This window comes from Oncorhynchus kisutch, unplaced genomic scaffold (genome assembly GCF_002021735.2).
Source record: "Oncorhynchus kisutch isolate 150728-3 unplaced genomic scaffold, Okis_V2 scaffold4015, whole genome shotgun sequence".
Classification (NCBI taxonomy): domain Eukaryota; kingdom Metazoa; phylum Chordata; class Actinopteri; order Salmoniformes; family Salmonidae; genus Oncorhynchus; species Oncorhynchus kisutch.
Window position 1 is genome coordinate 62,136 of NW_022265960.1, and position 25,131 is coordinate 87,266.

The 25,131-nt window shown below is 44.4% G+C and overlaps 1 protein-coding gene across 2 annotated transcripts; it reads left to right on the top strand.

The window, feature by feature from the left end:
* Positions 1 to 24,103, top strand: LOC116373063 (neurofibromin-like). 2 transcript variants are annotated; one of them, XM_031821768.1, is made up of 27 exons: positions 1 to 302; positions 9,402 to 9,545; positions 9,760 to 9,843; positions 10,995 to 11,185; positions 13,110 to 13,216; positions 13,311 to 13,378; positions 15,252 to 15,327; positions 15,521 to 15,678; positions 15,756 to 15,929; positions 16,294 to 16,422; positions 16,535 to 16,609; positions 16,744 to 16,875; positions 17,022 to 17,159; positions 18,896 to 19,009; positions 19,166 to 19,245; positions 19,398 to 19,521; positions 19,794 to 20,040; positions 20,148 to 20,221; positions 20,320 to 20,403; positions 20,510 to 20,898; positions 21,139 to 21,282; positions 21,370 to 21,492; positions 21,876 to 22,076; positions 22,559 to 22,740; positions 22,969 to 23,180; positions 23,405 to 23,566; positions 23,678 to 24,103. In XM_031821768.1, exons 1-27 carry the CDS (start codon positions 243 to 245, stop codon positions 23,792 to 23,794), a joined length of 3,789 nt encoding a protein of 1,262 aa, XP_031677628.1. In that variant the 5' UTR covers positions 1 to 242; the 3' UTR covers positions 23,795 to 24,103. The 2 variants fall into 2 exon arrangements, with proteins under 2 accessions (XP_031677628.1, XP_031677627.1); XM_031821767.1 differs by lacking the exons at positions 21,370 to 21,492; positions 21,876 to 22,076; positions 22,559 to 22,740; ... (1 more) ...; positions 23,405 to 23,566; positions 23,678 to 24,103 and having other exon boundaries at positions 2 to 302; positions 20,510 to 20,900; positions 21,143 to 21,270.
* Positions 24,104 to 25,131: the final 1,028 nt, after the last annotated feature.

The window sequence follows — 25,131 nt, forward strand, 5'->3', positions numbered from 1 at the left end:
CAACAAGCGACGCACGGGTATCTTTGCTCTGCAATCTCCTATCCCCATCGGTTTCACTGGGAAGACTTCCGGTGGTGTGTCATGGCGGCATGGTGAAGCTTGCTCAAAGGGAACAATAACCAAGCCGTACTGTCATCTTCAGACGCCGGTTTTGGGACTTATTTCAGGCCTAACATCGCCACGAACGTCCACATTCGTCTTGGAATTGCAAGCAGTCATTCGCGGTTTCCATCCGCACGGCCATGGCGGCACATAAACCAGTGGAATGGGTTCAGGCGGTGATAAACAGATTCGACGAGCAGGTAATATTATAGTGTTAGTTATATGAGTTCGAAGTGGGAGTAGTTAGCTAGTTGCAACTGCAAGCAGTGAATCTTTTGTTGAGGGCTTGTACAGGTAGATCGCTAATTGTATTTATGTCACTGTGAAGTGCATGCTAGACTGCTTTCTAGCTAGGTAGCTATTGATAGTAACTACGTTAGGACAAATATTTTTATATCTGTGTTTGGATGATGTGTACCAAAAGTGCAAGTTACTTTTATTTACCTAGCTAGTAAGCTACCCATGTAGCTAGCTAGACAACTAAACATGCATTTTAATGTTGCATATATTTTGGGTGTTGGTGTAGCTAACTCGGAGTATTTGCACACTACGTCTAATATTGGCTAATTCTTCCTAGACAATTGGGGAAAAGATGTCCCTATTGTACCAGCTAGGAAGTCTTATAACTTAGCTACCTTGCTAACTGTAAACAAATGAGAGGTGTGACTCCAACATGCACTGATTAAAATGCAAGGGCTGTCACATGTGGGGAAAAAATGAAGAACATACTGGTTGCATGCTGTCAGCCAACATTCATGTTGCTGTCTGAGGAATCTGGATTTTCAACCTGACCATGTTTCTGCTCTGAGGTAACGTTAAACGCTCAATAATAAGATCAAAAACAACATGGATCCGTACAAATTGACAGACATCCGTTTTTTGTTAAATATCTACTTACATAATTACCACATCCTTAAATTATGATATACGTAGTGTGAGTTTGTCTCAATCCAATATTTGAGCGTGTTTAGGTGTTTGTGGTACAGCAGCAGTCTACAAGGCTCGCCCAACTACAAGGTTCTGGCAGTTAAGTTTTTCTTATTACCCAGAGTTGGATGAATTCGTGGATAATTTTTTTTAGATCTCTGCATGCAGTGTGAATGAAGTTAAGAGGTAATGATGATAGCCAATGCTGACTAGCATTTGTACAATGACTGAAGGCTACAGGTACACCGAATCAAATTTTATTGGTCACATACACATGGTTAGCAGATGTTAATGCGAGTGTAGCGAAATGCTTCTGGTTCTGACAGTGCAGTAATATCTAACAAGTAATCTAACAATTCCCCAACAACTACCTAATACACACACATCTAAAGGGGTGAATGAGAATATGTACATATAAGTATATGGATGAGCGATGGCCGTGCGGCATAGGCAAGGTGCAGTAAATGGTATAAAATAAAGTATGTACATGTGACGTGAGCAATGCAAGATATGTAAACATCATTAAAGTAACATTATTTTAAGTGACTAGTGATCCATTTATTAAAGTGTCCAGTAATTGCGTCTCAGTGTAGGCAGCAGCCTCTCTGAGTTAGTGATGGCTATTTAACAGTCTGATGGCCTTGAGATAGAAGCTGTTTTTCAATCTCTCTGTCCCAGCTTTAAATCACCTGTACTCACCTCGCCTTCTGGATGATAGCGATGTGTAGTACTGTACAGTACTGCTACAGTATCCCTTTAAGCGTGCCAAAAATTCCACTAATGAACTTGAGGTTGAATGTGTGAAACATTGGGTCAGGTAGTCTAGCCAGTCCATCAATAGTTTTTACACTGTCTGTTGCCCCTAACTATATCTCATCAGAAGTCATTATCAGTCAACATTATCAAATTGTAAGATCAATGTTTTAAAATGCTCCAGCTGACTTGATGGAGAGTTTGTTGTTGCTTGAGAGCTGGTATGTCTGTAAATCAGCTCTGGGTCTCAATTTTATCCAAACTAAGCTTTGTCTGTTTTGGTTGTCAAAGACCACCTCCAAAGGGACTGAAACAAATGGTTCTTGCTGCAGTGCAAGCAGTGCTGCCAGAAACTCATCACCTTCTTTAAACTCCTTTGTGTGAAAGCTGTTCTACAAATAAACTTGAAAAGGGTTTGCGCTATGCAGTGGTTTGTATTTAACCTAAACATGCTTAAGTGCCATGGCACACTGTGCAACTGCCCTCAACTCCAGTACAGACTTTTGAAATGGAATATCAGCACTTTTTGTGCAGTTTGGGTAGGATCTGGGCCTCGGGTTTCAGAGGCTACGGAGGGATTCTGTAGCACAGAGTGGTGATTGTACTCAGATGGTGATTGTACTCAGGCTTAGCAGCTCTGCTCGGATTATTACAGTTTGATGAAAGTGTAATAAGGGATTAAATCCGCCTCGTGTTGTTAAGACCATTTAGAAGCCTTTAAGTCATAGGATTGCATGTGTTGGTATATCAGGGTGGATTTCATAGTCAGAATCATATTTTCTGTGTGAACCTTGCTTATTTTGCCCAAAAACCTACCCAGTGTCCAGAAACAATGAAAGTGTTCTGAAACGAAAAGTCTAAATCACAGTTGTATGCAACTTCAGAATCCTGCATTACAACCAAAACAATGTATGTCAAAAAGCTACCACAGAGAGGAAGAGAGAGGTTGGTGGATGCCAATGTGATGTACGAGATTAATGAGAAATAATAATCTCAACCTAGTAGTATTGGTCATCACAGCATCAGCCCAGAAAGATATGAAGCAGGGATTGGACTGTGGGCTGAAGTTCAGACGCCTGACTATTCTCCTACCCCCTATCTTGGGACTTTCATTCCCAGGCTAAAGTTTCTCCCTGAGGGGCCCCAGTGGTAGACAGGATCCAGCTAGTAAGCAGTCCTAGGCCATGAGGCTCTTCCTTAGGTTCAGACATGCATCCATTCTAACTGTTTCCTCAACCATGATTAGGCCTACAACAGTGTAGTCTCCACTTACCATGCTCCCAAGCCCTGTTTATCACTGGGCTGTTGGGGAAGTCTGGAAGTGGAAATCGAGGCTAACAACATCCTGGCTCTGTTGCCCCACGACTATGCCGGGGCCTGAAGGAGAGGCAGAGCCACATCAATGAGGAGTGCTCCATTCAGAAAATCTCACTTCTCAACTGTGCTGCTGCTTATGGCTCATTAACATTCCAAGCTTGATGTGCTCTGCATACAAGATCCCAGATGTGTTTGTTTTTGTCCCGTGTAAATATTCATTTATTTTTTGTATACATTGAAATAATTTAATCTCTTTTTTTCCATTTTCAAATTAAATATACCTTCCTGCAACCCGCCTCACTCAATGTGGTACGGATCTGCTATTTTTTTTAGACCTTATAACTAGAGGTCGACCGATTTAATCGGAATGGCCGATTTCAAGTTTTCATAACAATCAGAAATCGGTATTTTTGGGCGCCGATTTGATTTTTAATTAAAATTTGTATACCTTTTATTTAACTAGGCAAGTCAGTTAAGAACACATTCTTATTTTCAATGACGGCGTAGGAACGGTTGGTTAATTGCCTTGTTCAGGGGCAGAACGACAGATTTTTCACCTTGTCAGCACGGGGATCCAATCTTGCAACCTTACGGTTAACTAGTCCTACGCTCTAACCACCTGCCTCTCGTTGCACTCCACTCCACAACTGCCTGTTACGCGAATGCAGTAGAAGCCAAGGTAAGTCGCTAGCTAGCATTAAACTTATCTTATAAAAAACAATCAATCATAATCACTAGTTAACTACACATGGTTGATGATATTACTAGTTTATCTAGCAGCGTGTCCTGCGTTGCATATAATCGATGCAACGCTGGGGGATGATTTAACAAAAGCGCATTTGCGAAAAAAGCACAATCGTTGACGACTGTGCCTAACCATAAACACGATGCCTTTCTTAAAATCAATACACAGAAGTATATATTTTTAAACCTGCATATTTAGCTAAAAGAAATCCAGGTTAGCAGGCAATATTAACCAGGTGAAATTGTGTCACTTCTCTTGTGTTCATTGCACGCAGAGTCAGGGTATATGCAACAGTTTGGGCAGCCTGGCTCATTGCGAACTAATTTGCCAGAATTGTACGTAATTATGACATAACATTGAAGGTTGTGCAATGTAACAAGAATATTTAGACGTATGGATGCCACCCATTAGATAAAATACGGAACCGTTCCGTATTTCACTGAAAGAATAAACGTCTTGTTTTCGAGATGAAAATTTCCCGGAATCGACCATATTAATGACCTAAGGCTCGTATTTCTGTGTGTTATTATGTTATAATTAAGTCTATGATTTGATAGAGCAGTCTGACTGAGCAATGGTAGGTAGCAGCAGGCTCATAAGCATTCATTCAAACAGCACTTTTGTGCGTTTTGCCAGCAGCTCTTCGCAAGCACAGTGCTGTTTATGACTTCAAGCCTATCAGCCTAATGGCTGGTGTAACCGATGTGAAATGGCTAGCTAGTTAGCGGGGTGCGCGCTAATAGTGTTTCAAACGTCACTCGCTCTGAGACTTGGAGTATTCCCCACGGCTTTTGTGGAGCGATGGGTAACGCTGCTTCGAGTGTGGCTGTTGTCGATGTGTTCCTGGTTCGAGCCCAGGTAGGGGCGAGGAGAGGAACGGAAGCTATACTGTTACACTGGCAATGCTATAGTGCCTATAAAAACATCAAATAGTCAAAGGTATATGAAATACAAATGGTATAGAGAGAAATAGTCCAATAAATACTATATTAACTTCAACCTAAAACCTCTTACCTTGGAATATTGAAGACTCATGTTAAAAGGAACCACCAGCTTTCATATGTTCTCATGTTCTGAGCAAGGAACTTCAACGTTAGCTTTTTTTACATGGCACATATTGCACTTTTACTTCTCCAACACTTTGTTTTTGCATTATTTAAACCAAATTGAACATGTTTCATTATTTATTTGAGGCTAAATGGATTTTTATTGATGTATTATATTAAGTTAATATAAGTGTTCATTCAGTATTGTTGTAATTGTCATTATTACAAATAAATAAATAAAAATCGTCTGATTTAATCGGTATCGGCGTTGAAAAATCATAATTGGTCGACCTCTACTTATAACTGGAACCTCCATCAGAGCTAGTTAGCTACTAGCTATTTAGTCATTGTTAGCCACTGCTAGCGGTCTTTACCTATAGCTCAGACACCAGCCACTTTAGCCCGTATAATACCTGCCAGTTTGCACAGCGCGATATCAGCCCTGAGCATATTGGACTGCTTTTTTTCCCTCCACGATATCACCGGAATCCTGCCGCAAGCTCTGGACCATTACACTGGATCATTGCAGCTAGCTAGCTGCTACCGAGTAACTATTGTCCAGAAGCATGCACCAGTTAGCCTCGAGCTAGGCCCATCTCCCGGCTAGTAAACGAAGTACACCAACTACAATACCTCTCTTGCCAATTGGCCTGGACCCTTTGTCGACACGGAGCCCCGCCGATCCATCACGACTTGTCCCGTCAGTAGAGGTAGTCATCTTAAATAAGCATGCCCCTTTCAAATTTAGAACTAATGACAGATATAGCCCTTAGTTCACTCCAGACTTGACTGCCCTTGACCAGCACAAAAACATCCTGTGGCGTCCTGCACTAGCATCGGATAGTCCGCGCGATATGCAACTTTTCAGGGAAATCAAGAACCAAAATACTCACACAGTTATTTAGTTAGGCTAGTTCCAAAAAGTTTTGGGACACTGTAAAGTCCATGGAGAATAAGAGCACCTCCTCCCAGCTGCCCACTGCACTGAGGCTAGGAAACACTGTCACCACTGATAAATCCACGATAATCCACGATAATCGAGAATTTCAATAAGCATTTCTCTACGGCTGGCCATACTTTCACCTGGCTACCCTAGCCAACAGCTCTGCACCCCCCGCAGGAACTGGCCCAAACCCCCCGCTTCTCCTTCACCCAAATCCAGACAGCTGATGTTCTGAAAGAGCTGCAAAATCTGGTTCCCTACAAATCAGCTGGGCTGGACAATCTGGACCCACTATTCCGAAAAGTATCCGCCGCCAACCTCAACCTCAAACTTCAACCTCTTTCGTATCATCTGAGATTCCTCAAGATTTTAAAGTGACTGCTGTCATCCCCCTCTTCAAAGGGGAAGACACTCTAGACCCAAACTGTTATAGACCTATATCTATCCTGCCATGCCTTTCTAAAGTCTTCAAAAGCCAAGTGAACAAACAGATCACCGACCATTTCGAATCCCACCGTACCTTCTCCGCTATGCAATCCGGTTTCTGAGCTGGTCGAGAGCGTGGCTGAGGTGCACCCAACGTCGTAAACGGTATCATAACCGCCATCAATAAGAGACAATACTGTGCAGCCGTCTTCATCGACCTGGCCAAGGCTTTCGACTCTGTCAATCACCGTATTCTTATCGGCAGATTCAATAGCCTTGGCTTCTCAAATGACCGCCTTGCCTGTTTCGCCAACTACTTCTCAGAGTTCAGTGTGTCAAATCGGAGGGCCCGTTGTCCGGAACTCTGGCAGTCTCTATGGGGGTGCCACAGGGTTACATTTTCGGGCCACGTTTTTTCTATGTCAATGATGTCACTCTTGCTGTGGGTGATTCTTTGATCCACCTTTACGCAGACGACACCATTCTGTATACATCTGGCCTTTCTTTGGACACTGTTAACAAACCTCCAAACGAGCTTCAACGACATACAACACTCCTTCCGTGGCCTCCAACTGGTCTTAAATGCTAGTAAAACTAAATGTATGCTCATCAACCGATCGCTGCCTGCACCCGCCCGCCCGACTAGCATCACTACTCTGGACAGTTCTGACTTAGAATATGTGGACAACTATAAATACCTAGGTGTCTGGACAGACTGTAAACTCTCCTTCCATACTCACATTAAATCTAGAATCGGCTTCCTATTTCGCAACAAAGCCTCCTTCACTCATGCTGCCTAACATACCGTTGTAAAACTGACTATCCTACCGATCCTTGACTTCGGTGATGTCATTTACAAAATAGCCTCCAACACTCTACTCAGCAAACTGGATTTAGTCTATCACAGTGCCATCCGTTTTGTCACCAAAACCCCATATACTACCCACCACTGCGACCTGTATGCTCTCATTGGTTGGTCCTCGCTACGTATTCGTTGCCAAACCCACTGGCTCCAGGTCATCTATAAGTCTTTGCTAGGTAAAGCCCTGCCTTATCTCAGCTCACTGCTCACGATAGCAACACCCACCCGTAGCATGCGCTCCAGCAGGTATATTTCACTGGTCATCCCCAAAGCCAACACCTCATTTGGCCGCCTTCCTTCCAGTTCTCTGCTGCCAATGACTGGAACGAATTGCAAAAATCACTGAAGCTGGAATCTTATATCTAACTTTAAGCGAAAACTTGAACTCGGCCCTAATTAATCGGCTATTCCGATTAATCGGTCGACCTCTAGTTCAGAGGAGACTGCATGAATCAGGTCTTCATGGTCGAATTGCTGCAAAGAAACCACGACTAAATGATACCAATAAGAAGAGACTTGCTTGGGCCAAGAAACACAAGATCTTTGTTTACAACTGCCGGGTCTTTGTGAGACGCAGAGTAGGTGAACGGATGATCTTGGCATGTGTGGTTCCCACAATGAAGCATGGAGGAGGTGTGGTGGTGTGGGGGTGCTTTGCTAGTGACACTGTCAGTGATTTTATCTAGAATTCAAAGCACACTTAACCAGCATGGCTACCACAGCATTCTGCAGCGATAAGCCATCCCATCTGGTTTGTGCTTAGTGGAACTGTCTTTTGTTGTTCAATAGGACCTCATTTGGCCGCCTTTCGTTCCAGTTCTCTGCTGCCTGTGACTGGAACGAATTGCAAAAATCGCTGAAGTTGGAGACTTTTATCTCCCTCACCAACTTCAAACATCTGCTATCTGAGCAGTTAACCGATCGCTGCAGCTGTACATAGTCTATCGGTAAATAGCCCACCCATTTTTACCTACCTCATCTCCATACTGTTTTTATTTATTTACTTTTCTGCTCTTTTGCACACCAATATCTCTACCTGTACATGACCATCTGATCATTTATCACTCCAGTGTTATTAATCTGCAAAATTGTAATTATTCGCCTACCTCCTCATGCCTTTTGCACACAGTGTATATAGACTCCCCTTTTTTTCTACTGTGTTATTGACTTGTTAATCGTTTACTCCATGTGTAACTCTGTGTTGTCTGTTCACACTGCTGTGCTTTATCTTGGCCAGGTCGCAGTTGCAAATGAGAACTTGTTCTCAACTAGCCTACCTGGTTAAAAAAAAAATTAAAAGGACAATGACCCAACACACCTCCAGGCTGTGTAAGGGCAATTTGACCAGAAGGAGAGTGATTGAGTGCTGCATCAGATGACCTTGCCTCCACAATCACCTGACCTCAACCCAATTGAGATGGTTTGGGATGAGTTGGACTGCAGAGTGAAGGAAAAGCAGCCAACAAGTGCTCAGCATATGTGGGAACTCCTTCAAGACTGTTGGAAAATAATTCCAGGTGAAGCTTGTTTTAGAGAATGCCAAGAGTGTGCGACGCTGTCATCAAGACAAAGTGTGGCTACTTTGAAGAATCTCAAATATAAAACATATTTTGAGTTGTTAAAAACTTTTTGGGGTTACTACATGATTCCATGTGTGTTATTTCATAGTTTTGATGTCTTCAATATTATTCTACAATGTATAAAATATTAAAAATAAAGAAAAACCCTTGAATGAGTAGGTGTGTCCAAACTTTTGTTTTATACCCCCTTTTCCTCACCAATTTTGTGAAATCCAATTGGAAGTTACAGTCTTGTCCCATCGCTGCAATTCCCGTACAGACTCGGGAGAGGCGATGGTCGAGAGCCATGCATCCTCCGAAACACGACCCTGTCAAGCTGCACTGCTTCTTGACACACTGCTCACTTAACCCGGAAGCCAGCCACACCAATGTGACAGAGAAAACACAGTTCAACTGGTGACCGACGTCGGCGTGCATGCGCCCGGCCCGCCACAAGGAGTCGCTGGATAGCGATGGGACAAGGACATCCCGTCCTGCCAAACCCTCCCCTGACCCGGACAACCTCGGGTCTGTAGTGACGCCTCAAGCACTGCGGTGCAGTGCCTTAGACTGCTGTGCCACTGGGGAGGCCGGCTTTGTGTAATTCTATTAGACTTGTTCAAACCTGCTGCATACATTGTCCACTGTATAATACCTTCACCCGTGGCTAGATTCCCCTGTGACTTTAGGATGACACATGCTTTTTTCTCTTTCTCCTTAGCTTCCTGTTAAAACGGGACATCAGAACAACCACACCAAAGTCAGCACAGAGCACAACAAGGAATGTCTCATCAACATCTCTAAGTACAAGTTCTCCCACGTCATCAGTGGCCTCACAAACATACTAAAAAATGTGAACAACATGGTAAGTGGCGTTTTTTAACGTGTCTCTTTTAGCTATGGGGATCACCACGTTGCATGTCATCAACTCTACCTCCTGGAAGGCGTGTATTGAGTCAACTCAGTCAACTCAAGCTTAGGAAGCATGCTAAGGGCTGGAAGTGGTGTTTGCCAAATCACTGTGTCTGTAACCTGTCCTGTACCCACCCTGTACCCACCCTCTCCTCTCCTCTCTCCAGCGGATATTCGGGGAAGCTGCTGAGAAGAACCTCTACCTCTCCCAGCTGATTATCCTGGACACACTGGAGAAGTGCCTGGCATCGGTGAGGAAAACCTTTACCGTCTGCATCTACTGTATACCTTATTACGTCACCATTTAGTTGGTCTGCTAACCAACCCCCTACACTTGCTTCTGTGTGTTTGTTGTGTATAAACATTTCCCCATTTTTGTTTTTCCCTAGCCTGTCCCATATTAGTCCTATGGCCTCCCCCAACTCAAACAGTTTTCTGTTGACTGAATTTAATTGAACATTGCCAGTCAAGAGCATTGGCCTCAATATTGCACCAATATTCTAAAACGCTTTAAGTATCCCAACACAACGCCAGTATTACATTGGTTCAATGGATCATGTATGCCCCTGTTCTCTCTCTCTGCTTTTTCCAGACACATAGACCTACACTTAAACCCCTTTCTTCACTCGTGCGTTCTCTTCACTTCTGAAATGGGTGCCTCAGTTCTGCAACCCTGCAGCAGAAGATTACATTTCCAGGTGTTTCCTCGACTTGAGTTAGTGCTTTCACAGCCTCCAATGGGATCGCTGAGAGTTTCCTGTATAGGTTTTTCATTAGGGCATGTCGTCAGACGGAAGCCAGCTGCTCCCCTCATGGACGCTATGGAATTTATGTTACAAATGTTTAAGTATAGTAGTCGCCTTATTTTGTGTTAAGACTATTTCCTACATATGGGTGAGCTACAGGTTTGGAATGCAGTTGTATGCAGTCTGTCCTGGTATGAGGCTGCCAGTTTAACTCGTGTAGTTTTGGGAATTAGCCAACGGGAGCACTGGTGAATCCCAGGTAGGGACATGCTGTGTTTGTGCCACTGAGCAAGGCACTTAACCCACATAAGTGTATTTCATGTCCAGCTGTATAAATCCAAAATATGTGAGAAGTTGCCACTGATAACCTGAAAAGCACTCATTGTTTTCTCAGAGAACCTGGAGATGCCAGCTTACACACACCCTATCCTCTCATGTCTTCTCTCTCTTTGTCTCTGTATTCCTCTTGTGTGTATGTACTGATATGTACTTGGAACTGATAGATGCACACACACACTACATGTTACTGTTTTTAAATGTATGTAAATTGTAAAGTCTTTTGTCTGTAAATTATTTTTCGTTATGTGTTGGACCCCAGTAAGACTAGCTGACATCGGCTAACGGGGATCCTAATAAATCAAATAAAATCCTCCCAGCAATCAAAGGACTGCCTGCGTCTGGACGAGACCATGCTGGTGAAGCAGCTGCTGCCAGAGATCTGTCACTTCATCCACACGTACCGTGAGGGCCACCAGCACGCTGCTGAGCTCCGTGCCTCCGCCTCAGGGGTCCTCTTCTCCCTCAGCTGCAACAACTTCAACGCTGTTTTCAGCCGCATCTCCACCAGGTAACCCTGATCCTGAGGAACTGCAGACTGTGTTGGCTAATTAATTCACTGTCACTATCACTGTGTTGATGAGCAGTTGATCAGATGTGTTAGTACAGGGCTGGAATAATAGCCTGCCCACCTTGTTGTTCTTCCAAGGTCAATGGCAACTGACCTACATTATCTTTTGTGGAAAAATGCATTTGTGTCTTTAAAAACTTCCACCAGACCTGATTTTCCCAAAAGTGTAATATTACAAATATTTCAAATGAAGTTATGTCTTCAGAAGTAATGATGAGGTGACTGTTTGGGCACCCTTTCTACTTATGCCATATGCCTTGTTTGCATACCTCAGCACTTCAGTTAAACAGCCAGCCATGGACAATGTCACTGAGAATGAACTGTTAACCCAGTCATGACGGAAATCCCTCCCTCCCCACCCAGGATGTTCAGGATGGTGCAACGTTACAGAATGTTCAGATGAACAATAAAACAGGGAATCCTGTTACCTCTATTAGGTTAATTGTCCCCCACAATGAAATCAGGAAGGGGACTGTGGATCTGCCTCTGTCCGTTAGTATGTTTGTCACACGCGATATCTCAGACAGTGCTGGCCCGATTTTTACTGAACTTGGATTAATAACGCGTCTTGCCATAGAGATACAACATTTACAAAATTACACTGATTGGCTAGAGGGGGTGCTATAGTATTCAACTGAAATTCCAAATGATGAACAAGCATATCTCCTGCCCCGTTTGAGCTACAGTCATGTCATTTTTTTATATGCATGCATTTCCTCATTAGAAACACATTTCCCATAACAACCAATATCATTTCAGGAACTTGCAAACTAAATGTCTTTCCACATGTTTTGAATTGGCGCTTGTTGCATCCATATATGCCACATATGGATGTAAATTGGAGACGGGACTTGATAGGTCTCCATCCGTTAGTACATTCGTACAGTTGTACCTTGCTGTCCCCAGTCTACCTGGCCATGCTGCTGCTCCAGTTTCAACTTCCACCTGACTGTGCTGCTGCTCTAGTTTCAACTGTTCTGCCTTATTATTATTCGACCATGCTGGTCATTTATGAACATTGAACATCTTGACCATGTTCTGTTATAATCTCCACCCGGCACAGCCAGAAGAGGACTGGCCACCCCACATAGCCTGGTTCCTCTCTAGGTTTCTTCCTAGGTATTGGCCTTTCTAGGGAGTTTTTCCTAGCCACCGTGCTTCTCCACCTGCATTGCTTGCTGTTTGGGGTTTTAGGCTGGGTTTCTGTACAGCACTTTGAGATATCAGCTGATGTACGAAGGGCTATATAAATAAATTTGATTTGATTTGATCACACGTGATGTCTCAGACAGCACTGGCCTGATTTTTGAAGAAACTTGTATCATTCACCCATCTTCCCATAGAGATTTATGTGGATTGTCTCAAAGGGGGTGCTATAGTAATCAACTGAAATTCCCAACTTTGAACAAGCATATCTCCAGTCCCGTTTGAACTATTGTCATGAAATGTGGTTCATATATGCAGCCCCTCATGAGCAACTAGATTCCCATAACAACCTATATAATTTTGGTACTTACAAATTACATTTCTTTCCACACAACATACTTTGTAATAATTGTCTCTAATTGACACAAGGAGCAATACATCATCCATGGGGGACATGTTTACTGTAGACTGGCAACATTCAGAAAGTTTCACTTCATTGATACACTCATGTCAGTTTCCTGTCTTGAAGGATGAGGGGATGATGTCAAAAAGGCAACCTCTACAAGGCTGTCCTCTTTTCCCTCTCTTCCACCCCCTCTTCTTTCCCTCCTTTCTCCTGAGAAACTGGTAGAATTATATCTCTGTATGTCATGTTTGACTGGACGAACTTGTTCCATGGCAGTGTCTGAGAGTCCTTATCCATTGTGTTCTCCCTCAGGTTGCAGGAGCTGACAGTCTGCTCAGAAGACACTGTGGATGTGCACGATATAGAGCTCATGCAGTACATCAACGTGGACTGCTCCAAACTTAAAAGACTGCTCCAAGGTAGCTACACACTCACTCAATTCCTTGTATGTCATACTCTTTTTTTAAATAGTTTTTTGCTAATACTCTATTACTTTTTACTACATCCTCTCAGAAACGGTATTAAAATTCAAAGCCCTGAAGAAACCTGCCCAACATGCCGTCATTAACAGTTTGGAAAAGGTTTGTGCACCAATATATCTATATTCAGTGCTGCTGTTTTGTGTTTATGAAGTTGGTGTATTATTATATACTACATGACCAAAGGTATGTGGACACCCCTTCAAATTAGTGGTTTTGGCTATTTCAGCCACACCAGTTGCTGACCGGTGAGCTGTGAAGTGATGGGCCACAAGCTCACAGAATGGGACCACTGAGTGCTGAAGTGCGTAGTGTACTTGCCTGTTTTTGGTTGCAATACTCACTACCGAGTTCCAAACTGCCTCTGGAAGCAACGTCAGCACAAAAACTGATGTCTGGAGATTCATGAAATGGGTTTCAAGCTCATCACCATTGGACTCTGGAGCAGTGGAAACGTGTTCTCTGGAGTGATGAATCACGCACGGTTCACCATCTGGCAGTCCGACGGACAAATCTGCATGTGGATGCCAGGAAAATGCTACCTGCCCCAATGCGTAGTGTCAAGTGTACAGTTTGGTGGAGGAGGAACAATGGTCTGTGGCTGTTTTTCATGGTTCAGGCTAGGCCCCTTAGTTCCAGTGAAGGGAAATCTAAACTCTACAGCTTACAATGACATTCTAGGCGATTCTGTGCTTACAACTTTGTGGCAACAGTTTGGAGAAGGCCCTTTCCTGTTTCAGCATGACAATGCCCCCATGCACAAAGCAAGGTCCATACAGAAATGGTTTGTTGAGACCGGTGTGGTAGATCTTGACTGGCCTGCACAGAGCCCTGACCTCAACCCCATCGAACACGTTTGGGATGAATTGGAACGCCGACTGCGCGCCAGGCCTAATCGCACAACATCAGTGCCCAACCTCACTAATGCTCTTGCAGCTGAATGGAATCAAGTTTCCGCAGCAGTGTTTGAACATCTAGTGGAAAGCCTTCCCAGTAGAGTGGAGGCTGTTATAGTAGCAAAGGGGGACCAACTCCTTATTAATGCCCATGATTTTAGAATGAGATGTTTGACTAGCAGGTGTCCACATACCATTGAACATGTAGTGTATTATTCATGGTATTCACTACTGCCACCTCTTGGCTGCTGATGAAAGGTTTAAAATACAATTTTCCACTTTGAGGACATCACAGGTTGCAGGTTTCCATTGATGCAGGTTTCCATTGATCCAGGTTTATTGGAAAAACATTGAAATGTGTAATGAAATGGCAGCTATAGGAAAAATGCTCTAAAGATTGACACCATTCTTTAAACTTTCTTTATTGCTACAAATGATGATAGAAGCAATGTTTTTCAAATAAATGTTGATTGCCAAATAGTGTTGACGGTACACAGAGCACTATGCAAGTTTTACTATCCCATTATTTCAGATCAACTGCAGTGCGAAGTTCACCATGACAATAAATTGGCACATAGGAATTATTAGACTATGGCAGCTTAGTAAATTCTTGCGCTCTATCCATGCTGGCCTTTGTGGGCTACCTGAGACATGGGACAGATGGCTGGGAGGGAATCCAGGCTGTCGCCATATTATTCATGTGCAATTTGCCTAAATGGATAATGGAAACACTTCAACTCCTTCATGTTTATTCAACACCAGGTTTTTGTGAAAACGTCTTCTGTTTGTTGGTGTGACGTCATTACGTCCAGCTGTTTTTATCGACACAAGACAGTTGGATGGAAATGCACCGTAGCAGGCAATTGATCTGTGGCTTCGGAAAGTATTCAGACCCCTGGACTTTTTCCACATTTTGTTACATTACAGCCTTATTCTACATTTATTTTGCAAATGTATTAAAATGATTTTCTATTCAAACGTTCTAAATGTCGCTAATAAATCACTGGAAAAGTTCATGGAAACATAGCTACTGTCCCATTCTAGAGAGGACAGTGCTAAATATTTGTGTTCCTCCCCAGGCCTTTTGGAACTGGGTAGAGAACTACCCTGATGAGTTTACCATGCTCTACCAGAGACCACAGACAGACATGGCAGGTCAGTATTCTCAAGTGCCTTGTATTGGACTGAAACACAATGCAGATGCTATCATTACATGCACTTTTCATTTTACTTTTTTTAATGTGAAATCTTCAGTCTCAAAGGGACTGTAGGGAACAGATCAGGACGATAAATAAGAAGTATGATGAGTTAAGGGCTATCTCACTCGTCTGTCTGGCACGCCCTTTAGATGCTGCGGAGAGGCTGTTTGACCTGGTGGACAGCTTTGCTGAGAGTGCCAAGAGGAAGGCAGCGGTGTGGCCTTTACAGATCATTCTCCTCATCCTCTGTCCCGAGATCACACACATCATCTCTCGAGAGGTGGTGGAGGAGAGCAAGGCCAACAAGGTGAGATGAGTCGGCACACACACACTGGGATTAAATAGGTAGTGTGGCTGATAGAGAAAGCAACTATCTCGTTACAGAAGCTGTTCCTGGAGAGCTTGAGGAAGGCTCTAGCAGGCCAGGGGGGCAGCAAGCAACTAACAGAGAGTGCAGCCATCGCCTGTGTCAAACTGTGCAAGGCCTCCACCTACATCAACCGGGAGGACCACTCGGGCATCTTCCTCCTGGTGCAGTCCATCGTGGTGGACCTCAAGGTCAGATAAACGAAACACTCTGTCGCCCTCTGGGGGCTAGGGAACACTACAGCAGTGGTGTCTGGGTTTTATGTTCGTCATTCCAGTCGTGGAGTAAAATTGACAATGTCATTTCTATATAGAACATTTCTATCTACAACGTCCTGAACGGTAAACAATGATTGATATGCCTATGGCTACCCCTTAGACTTTTATAGTGCAACTTTTGTGCTAGTGCTACCGCTATGGAGCTATGACCATTTTGCTAATACCTATCCAATCCTTTCAGACCTTCACAAAGCCCCTTGCGTAAGGGTTAATTGGGAAATTGGTTAATTTGTAATATTGCAGACGGTCACATACAGACACTTATCTATCCCATCAGGCCCTGCTCTTCAACCCCACCAAGCCCTTCTCTCGCGGGGCAGGCAGCCAGAACGCAGACGTGGACCTCATGATCGACTGCTTCGTCTCCTGTTTCCGTATCAACCCTCACAACAATCAGCACTTTAAGGTCAGTCAGTCTGCTCAGCTCATTGGCTGAAAATGTGCAGACCATGTCTGAATGATACCTCTGTGTCAAAGCGGCTTTTTTGACGAAACATTAATAAAGACAATCTCCTCAGGTCTGTTTGGCCTCCGCCTCCCCCTCTACCTTTCACTTTGTCCTGGTCAACTCCCTGCACAGAATCATCACCAATGTAAGTTTGTACCGTCTCCACTACTACTTCCTACCAAGTTCAGTCGAAGTACATTTGATAGGACAGTGCTGATCTCATTGGCCTTTCCCACAGCAGTGCAATATTAATGAGCTTCTATCCTCTTCATCCTTTAGTCTGATCTGGACTGGTGGCCTAAGATTGATGCAGTGTACTGCTACTCTGGAGAGCTGCGACTAATGTTCTCAGACACTCTGAGCCGAGTGATGCAAGGCCTTCACACACATGCCCCACTACGCATGACGCCGGTGAGAAAGGGACTACACACACGCGCACATTCACACTCATTTTCACACCAATCGTTTGAAACACCTTTTGTTTTCCTGTGTAAGCGAACCTCTTAGGAAAAGTATGTATTAGCTACACCTAAATTTACAACTTCTCTCTCTGACAGAGTCTGTCATTTAAAGAGAAAATGACCACCAGCCTTAAGTTCAAAGAGAAAACCACAGACCTGGATACACGCAGCTACAAGTGCCTCCTCCTCGCTCTGGTCAAACTCATCCACGCTGACCCCAAACTCATGCTGCACGTAAGTCTGACACCAACAACCACATACAGTTGAAGTCGGAGATTTACATACACTTAGGTTGGAGTCATTAAAATGAGTTTTTCAACCACTCCACAAATTTCTTGTTAACCAACTATAGTTTTGGCAAGTCGGTTAGGACATCTACTTTGTGCATGACACAAGTCATTTTCCAACAATTGTTTACAGACAGATGATTTCACTTATAATTCACTGTATCACAATTCCAGTGGGTCAGAAGTTTACATACACTAAGTTGACAGTGCCTTTAAAGAGCTTGGAAAATTCCAGAAAATTATATCATGGCTTTAGAAGCTTCTGAGGCAAATTGATATCATTTGAGTCAATTGGAGGTGTACCTGTGGATGGAGCCTGCGGCTATGGAACCCTGACCTGTTCACCGGACGTGCTACCTGTCCCAGACCTGATGTTTTCAACTCTATAGAGACAGCAAGAGCGGTAGAGATACTCTCAATGACTGTGCTTCTACACCTGCATTGCTTGCTGTTTGGGGTTTTAGGCGGGGTTTCGGTACAGCACTTTGAGATGTCAGCTGATGTACGAAGGGCTATAGAAATAAATTTGATTTGATGTGAATGATCGGCTATGAAAAGCCAACTGACATTTACTCCTGAGGTGCTGACCTGTTGCACCCTCGACAACTACTGTGATTATTATTATTTGACCATGCTGGTCATTTATGAACATTTGAACATCTTGGCCATGTTCTGTTATAATCTCCACCCGGCACAGCCAGAAGAGGACTGGCCACCAATCATAGCCTGGTTCCTCTCTAGGTTTCTTCCTAAGTTTTGGCCTTTCTAGGGAGTTTTCCTAGCCAATGTGCTTCTACACCTGCATTGCTTGCTGTTTGGGGTTTTAGGCTGGGTTTCTGTACAGCACTTTGAGATGTCAGCTGATGTAAGAAGGGCTATAGAAATAAATGTAAATTGATATTTCAAGGCCTACCTTCAAACTCAGTGCCTCTTTGCTTGACATCATGGGAAAATCAAAAGAAATCAGCCAAGACCTCAGAAAAAAAATTGTAGACCTCCACAAGTCTGGTACATCCTTGGGAGAAATGTCCAAATGCCTGAAGGTACCACGTTCATCTGTACAAACAGTACAAACACCATGGGACCACGCAGCCATCATAGCGCTCAGGAAGGAGATGCGTTTTGTCTCCTAGAGATGAACGTATTTTGGTGCGAAAACTGAAAATCAATCCCAGAACAACAGCAAAGGACCTTGTGAAGATGCTGGAGGAAACCGATACAAAAGTATCTATATCTACAGTAAAATGAGTCCCATATTGACAGAACATGAAAGGCCACTCAGTAAGGAAGAAGCCACTGCTCCAAAACAGCCATAAAAAAGCCAGATTACGGTTTGCACACGGAGACAAAGATCGTACTTTTTGGAGAAATGTCCTCTGGTCTGATGAAACAAAAATAGAACTGTTTGGCCATAATGACCGAATAAAGTGGTGATTCTAACTGACCTAAAACAGGGACTTTTTACTAGGATTAAATGTCATGAATTGTGAAAAACTGAGTTTAAATGTACTTGGCTAAGGTGTATGTAAACTTCCGACTTCAACTGTATATACTGAGACAATGTCCCTTGGTTCTGTTTGAATAGTTAATCACCCTCCCTTCCACTTATGTGTGTGTGGTTCGATTTCCTCTCCGCCCTTGCGTTCACCCATACATGCATGTTTGACATTGTGTGTGTTGTAGAACCCAGGGAAGCAGGCTCAGGAGACTCAGAGCAGCACAGCAGAGCTGATTGCAGGCCTGGTGCAGCTGGTGCCCTTGGTCAATACAGCCCAGCTTTCCCAGGAGGCCATGGAGGTCAGTTCACACTCCTTCTCTCCCTTACTCTCACTCCATCTACTCTGCTTCTTTATTCTTTCTCATTCTGTCCACTTCAGTTCTATTCCCTAGCATTGAATTATCAACTTCAAGTAAGGCATATTTCTCCCTATCTGTCTCTCTCTCCCTGCCCAGGCTCTGCTGGTGCTGCACCTGCCTGAGACCATTGAGCTGTGGAACCCTCAGGCCCCCATTGAAACCTTCTGGGACATCAGGTACAAGGACATGGTTTAGTTTTGGGGGCTTTTCAGTCCAGAGATAATCCATGTAGACAGACACACTGGTCACGGATTCAGTAGTAGTCCCAGTCTTTAGGGGGGTGTGTTGAGATTCCATTGGGCTCTAACACTGGCCTATCCCATTGCAGCTCCCTGGTTCTCTTCCTGATCTGCAAGAAGCTGATTGGTCACCAGATGGTGAACAGTACAGAGGTGTTGAAGTGGCTGAGGGAGATCCTTATCTGCAGGAACAAGTTCCTCCTAAATAACAAGGTGAGGTCAGGGACTCTAACCTCACATCAGAATAACCATTGAGGGCTAGTTTCCCAGATGCAGATTAAGCCTAGTTCTGAACTAAAAAGCACTTTCAATAGAGAATTTCCATTCAAAATAATGTTTAAGTCTAGGACTAGCTTAGGTCTGGAAAACCGTCCGGAGTGTTTTGCAGTTATACAAGTCAAATACACGTGTTGAACATGTCTAAATGTGTGTTGGACATGTCTAAATGTGTGTTGGACGTGTCTAACTCCTCTCTGCTCGCCCAGGAGTGTGCCACGCAGGGCAGTGGAATCCCCATCTGCAGACAGGCCCAGACCAAACTGGAGGTGTGTCTATACATGTTTCTGTGGAGCCCTGACACCGAGGCCGTGCTGGTGGCCATGTCCTGCTTCAGACACCTGTGTGAGGAGGCTGACATCCGCTGTTCCGCTGACGAGGTGCTCGTCCAGAACATCCTGCCCAACTACGCCACCTTCACAGAGTTTGCCTCCGTCAGCAACATAATGGCCACCGGTCAGTAAAAACACTGTTTTGAACACCACTATAACATGCTCTGAGAGTCACTAAAAAGGCCAACGGTTTCAGACCGTGACGCCGCTACTTGTTTCTCTGTTTGGTAGGACGTTCCACCCTGCAGAAGAGAGTGATGGCCTTGTTGAGAAGGATAGAGCACCCCACTGCAGGAAACACTGAGGTGTGAAAGAATAAAGAAGCATAAAATACAGTTTATCCTTGCTTACATCCTTCCAGTATTAGTGACTTGTCCCTTCTTGTTTCCATGTCTCACCCCAGGCATGGGAGGACACGCATGCAAAATGGGAGCAGGACACCAAACAGATTCTGAACTTTCCCAAAAACAAGGTGGAGGATGGTCAGGTAAGAGCACTTACATTTTAGGATTTGGGTGTGTTTCACTGTTAATAAAAAATAATAATATAGGGACCATTGCTCCAAACTCAACCCCATTTGTCTCCCCCTGCAGGAGTGGATCAACATGACAGGCTTCCTGTGTGCTCTGGGTGGGGTGTGTCTGTCCCAGCACAGCAAGCCCTGTGGCCCCACCACCTACAGCCCCCCTATGGGCCCCATGAGCGAACGCAAGTACTCTATGGTCTCTGTGAGTGTCTGTGAGGTCTCCAACGCTGCAGCTGGAGCCTCAGCCACCTGCTCCTCCTCTTCCTCCACTGAAACCCCCCTGGGCAGGTTCCTGGACCGCCTGCTGGTCCTGCTGGTATGTGGTCATGAGAGGGTGGGTCTACACGTCCGCACCAACGTCAAGGAGCTGCTGGGGCTGGAGCTCAGCCCGGTCCTGTACCACATGCTCTTCAACAAGCTAAGGAACAGCATCGGACGCTTCTTCGACACACGGGCCGGTGAGTGGATGGGCTGCGGAGGAGGATGGGGCACGTTAACCAATTATTTGAATTGTATTCGTGTAGAATGTCATTCTAGGGAGTTTTACAGGGGGATGGTGACTTTTTTGCTGATTGCAGCACAGAGCCCTGCCTGCGCTGATGTTGTTGAATTTCATTAGTTCATTATAAAGCTGATTTGTTGACATTAGCAGGAAAGTAGTTTAAACTGATTTCATTCATTTGTCTCTGTGCCCTTGCAGGTCCCCATCAATGACACTAACACACAGTTTGTGGCGCAGACCATTGCCATCATGAAGAACCTACTGGATAACCATGCTGAGGGCAGCTCAGAGCACCTTGGACAGGCCAGCATAGAGACCATGATGCTCAACCTGGTCAGGTGAGAGACAAACACTCACAGCTTATGAAATACCTAATCAGTTGTCACTCTTCAGGACCTTATTTGGTCTGATCTCACCCCCCCCAGGTACGTGCGTGTCTTAGGCAACACGTTGCATGCCATCCAGATGAAAACCAAGCTGTGCCAGCTGGTGGAGGTGATGATGGAGAGACGAGACGACCTGTCCTTCTGCCAGGAGATGAAGTTCAGGTGAGCGACAGAGACGGCACTCCCTCCTGGACAGACCTAAACTCTAGCTTAATGCTAGCCAAACTAGCTAAATGCTACCTTAAAGCTTCAGTCAGCAGTTCCAACAATTAAAAAAAGTTGGATTGGTCTGGAGAAATATTACCACTCCCAAATTCACAGACAGAGCTATAGAATGACCATACCTGATATAAAAAGTATAGTTTTAACAATGCGTTGAGGCTATGTAGTGTTTTGTTTACATTTACTTCTTTTACTCCAACGTTTATAAACTAAGTGTATATTTTGAGTTCTGATGGGGTACGACAGCTCATGAGACATTTATAAGTTATATTCTTCAAGAATCAATCATTTTTGTTAATTCAACCCCTCACCACATTTGCCAGGAACAAGATGGTGGAGTACCTGACAGACTGGGTGATGGGCACCTCCAACCAGGCTGCTGATGACGATATCAAGTGTCTGACCAGAGACCTGGACCAGGCCAGTATGGAGGCGGTGGTGTCTTTGTTAGCTGGCCTGCCTCTTCAGCCAGAGGAGGGAGACGGGGTGGAGCTGATGGAGGCCAAGTCCCAGCTCTTCCTCAAGTAACTACAACATGCTTTACTCATATACCTTTAAAAAAAAAAAGTTTTTAAAATATTTTTTTAACCTTTATTTAACTAGTCAGTTAAGAACAAATTCTTATTTTCAATGACTGCCTAGGAACAGTGGGTTAACTGCCTGTTCAGGGGCAGAACGACAGATTTGTACCTTGTCAGCTCTGGGATTCGAACTTGCAACCTTTAAGTTACTAGTCCAACTCTCTAACCACTAGGTTACCCTGCCGCCCCATATACACTCCTATACCTTTTAGTCATGTAGCTGACGTGCTTATCCAGAGAGACTTAGTTATCTGTTGCTGCTCTTCAGCTTTCTGTTTACTGTGCATGCTGTAACATTTCCACACGCAAAATAAACTGTGTTTTCTGTATAGAAGTAAAGGAATACATTAACTTAAATGTGCACGTGATTTTAATTCAAACTGCCTGTTAAGTGTTCTGAACCCTGCCTTACCCCCTGTACCCAGGTACTTTACCCTGTTCATGAACCTGCTGAATGACTGCAGTGAGGTGGAGGATGATGGCCAGCCGGTGGTTGGGAGGAAGAGGGGCATGTCTCGACGCCTGGCCTCCCTCAGACACTGTACTGTCCTGGCCATGTCCAACCTCCTCAACGCCAACGTGGACAGCGGACTCATGCACTCTATCGGTGATCTACTGTAGCAGTAGTATTTCTCCACCTTTTTATAGTGCCAGGAAAGCTATAATGTTAGTCCTTCCATCTACCAAGGACCATAGCTTCCAAAATGAACAATCAAACCTCAAATATAATGTCCCTGTATCCTTTGCCACCCTTAATCTTTCTCTTGTGCCCCCTCTGTCGCTCTGTCTCTCTATCCGTCTCTCTCTCCTCCCCCCACCATCCACCCTTCTCCAGGTTTGGGCTACCATAAGGACCTGCAGACACGAGCCACCTTCATGGAGGTTCTGACTAAGATCCTCCAGCAGGGGACAGAGTTTGACACTCTGGCAGAGACGGTGCTGGCAGACCGCTTTGAAAGGCTGGTGGAGCTGGTCACCATGATGGGAGACCAGGGAGAGCTGCCCATCGCCATGGCACTGGCCAATGTGGTGCCAGGATCCCAATGGGTATGTACGAAACACAGCCTTTTGGGTGACTAACCTTCACAATGATGAGCACTACAATAACAAACCTGATTTATTAGTAGAATCAGACATGTTAGTGCAGGGCTGGAGCAAACGCCTGCATGTCCTGTAGCTCTCCAGGAAAAGGGTTTGCCACCCCTGTGCAAGTATGAGAATTTGAGGCAGTAGTTGTTGAAACATAGTGTGTCCTCCTGTGTCTTCTTCAGGACGAGCTGGCCCGTGTGTTGGTGACACTGTTTGACTCTCGCCACCTGCTGTATCAGCTGCTGTGGAATATGTTCTCCAAGGAGGTAGAGCTGGCTGACTCCATGCAGACTCTCTTCAGAGGCAACAGTCTGGCCAGTAAAATCATGACCTTCTGTTTCAAGGTAAAACCACATTTCTCTCTCATACAGACAATTTTAAATGGTATAACCTGAAGCACTCGCACCAAGCCTGGAATTTTAAAGGCATTTTAATGTTGAAATTCTTTGTGTTAGGTTTACGGGGCGGCGTACCTACAGAAGCTCCTGGAGCCTCTACTTAAAGGGGTCGTCACCACCCCAGAGTGGCACAACATCAGCTTTGAGGTGGACACAACCAGGTCGGAACATTAACCGGAAGCATTCCACCAGTTAGACTGTGGTAGCCTGGTGTGGTGGTAAAGGATAGCATGTCGATTTGAGCAATTTTGGGGGGTAACCTTTTTAAATGGAAGTTACCAAGGCAGTGAAGCCGCTCAACAACTACATCTTACCAGTCATCCAACAGACTCCCATTCAGAGCGACACACAGAAGCCTCCATGGTCAAATCCCTGCTCAAGGGCACGTTGACAGATCTCCCACCAGGCCAAAAAAACGTGAAGCCCAACCCCCGAAGGTTCCCCAATAGCTGTCCCTCAACCACTCGATACCCCTCCCACAGACCCCCCCCCCCCCCAAGAAAAACAAAAATACAATTAATTCCATTCCCCACCCCCAAGAAACCCCCAAAGCACCAACAACCAAGAGAATGAACTAAAGAGAAAAAAGAAAGTTGAGTGCTTTTATACAATTGAAGTCAGAAGTGTACATACACCTTAGCCAAATACATTTTAACTCAGTTTTTCACAATTCCTGACATTTAATCCTAGTAAAAATTCCCTGACTTAGGTTAGGATCACCACTTTATTTTAAGAATGTGAAATGTCAGAATAATACTAGAGATTTATTTCAGCTTTTATTTATTTATTCACATTCCCAGTGGATCAGAAGTTTACATACACTCAATTAGTATTTGGTAGCATTGCCTTCAAATTGTTTAACTTGGGTCAAACGTTTTGGATAGCCTTCCACAAGCTTCCCACAATAAATTGGGTGAATTTTGGCCCATTCCTCCTGACAGAGCTGGTGTAACCGAGTCAGGTTTGAAGACCTCCTTGCTCGCACACACTTTTTCAGTTCTGCCCACAAATATTCTATAGGATTGAGGTCAGGGCTTTGATGGCCACTCCAATACCTTGACTTTGTTGTCTTTAAGCCATTTTCCCACAACTTTGGAAGTCTGCTTGGGGTCATTGTCCATTTGGAAGACCCATTTGCGACCAAGCTTTAACTTCTTCACTGATGTCTTGAGATGTTGCTTCAATATATCCACACAATTTTCCTCGTCATGATGCCATATATTTTGTGAAGTGCACCAGTCCCTCGTGCAGCAAAGCACCCCAACAACATGATGCTGCCACCCCTGTGCTTCACGGTTGGGATGGTGTTGTTCGGCTCGCAAGCTAGCCCCCTTTTTCATCCAAACATAACAATGGTCATTATGGCCAAACAGTTCTATTTTTGTTTCATCAGATCAGAGGACATTTCTCCAAAAAGTACGATCTTTGTCCCCATGTGCAGTTGCAAACCGTAGTCTGGCGTTTTTTAATGGCGGTTTTGGAGCAGTGGCTTCTTCCTTGCTGAGCGGCCT

Coding starts and splice junctions, on each gene's coding strand:
- LOC116373063 (XM_031821768.1), top strand. CDS start 243: ATGGCGGCACATAAACCAGTGGAATGGGTTCAGGCGGTGATAAACAGA. Junction 17,160..18,895: donor ACCCCAAACTCATGCTGCAC/GTAAGTCTGACA, acceptor TGTGTGTTGTAG/AACCCAGGGAAGCAGGCTCA. Junction 19,522..19,793: donor AGTTCCTCCTAAATAACAAG/GTGAGGTCAGGG, acceptor CTGCTCGCCCAG/GAGTGTGCCACGCAGGGCAG.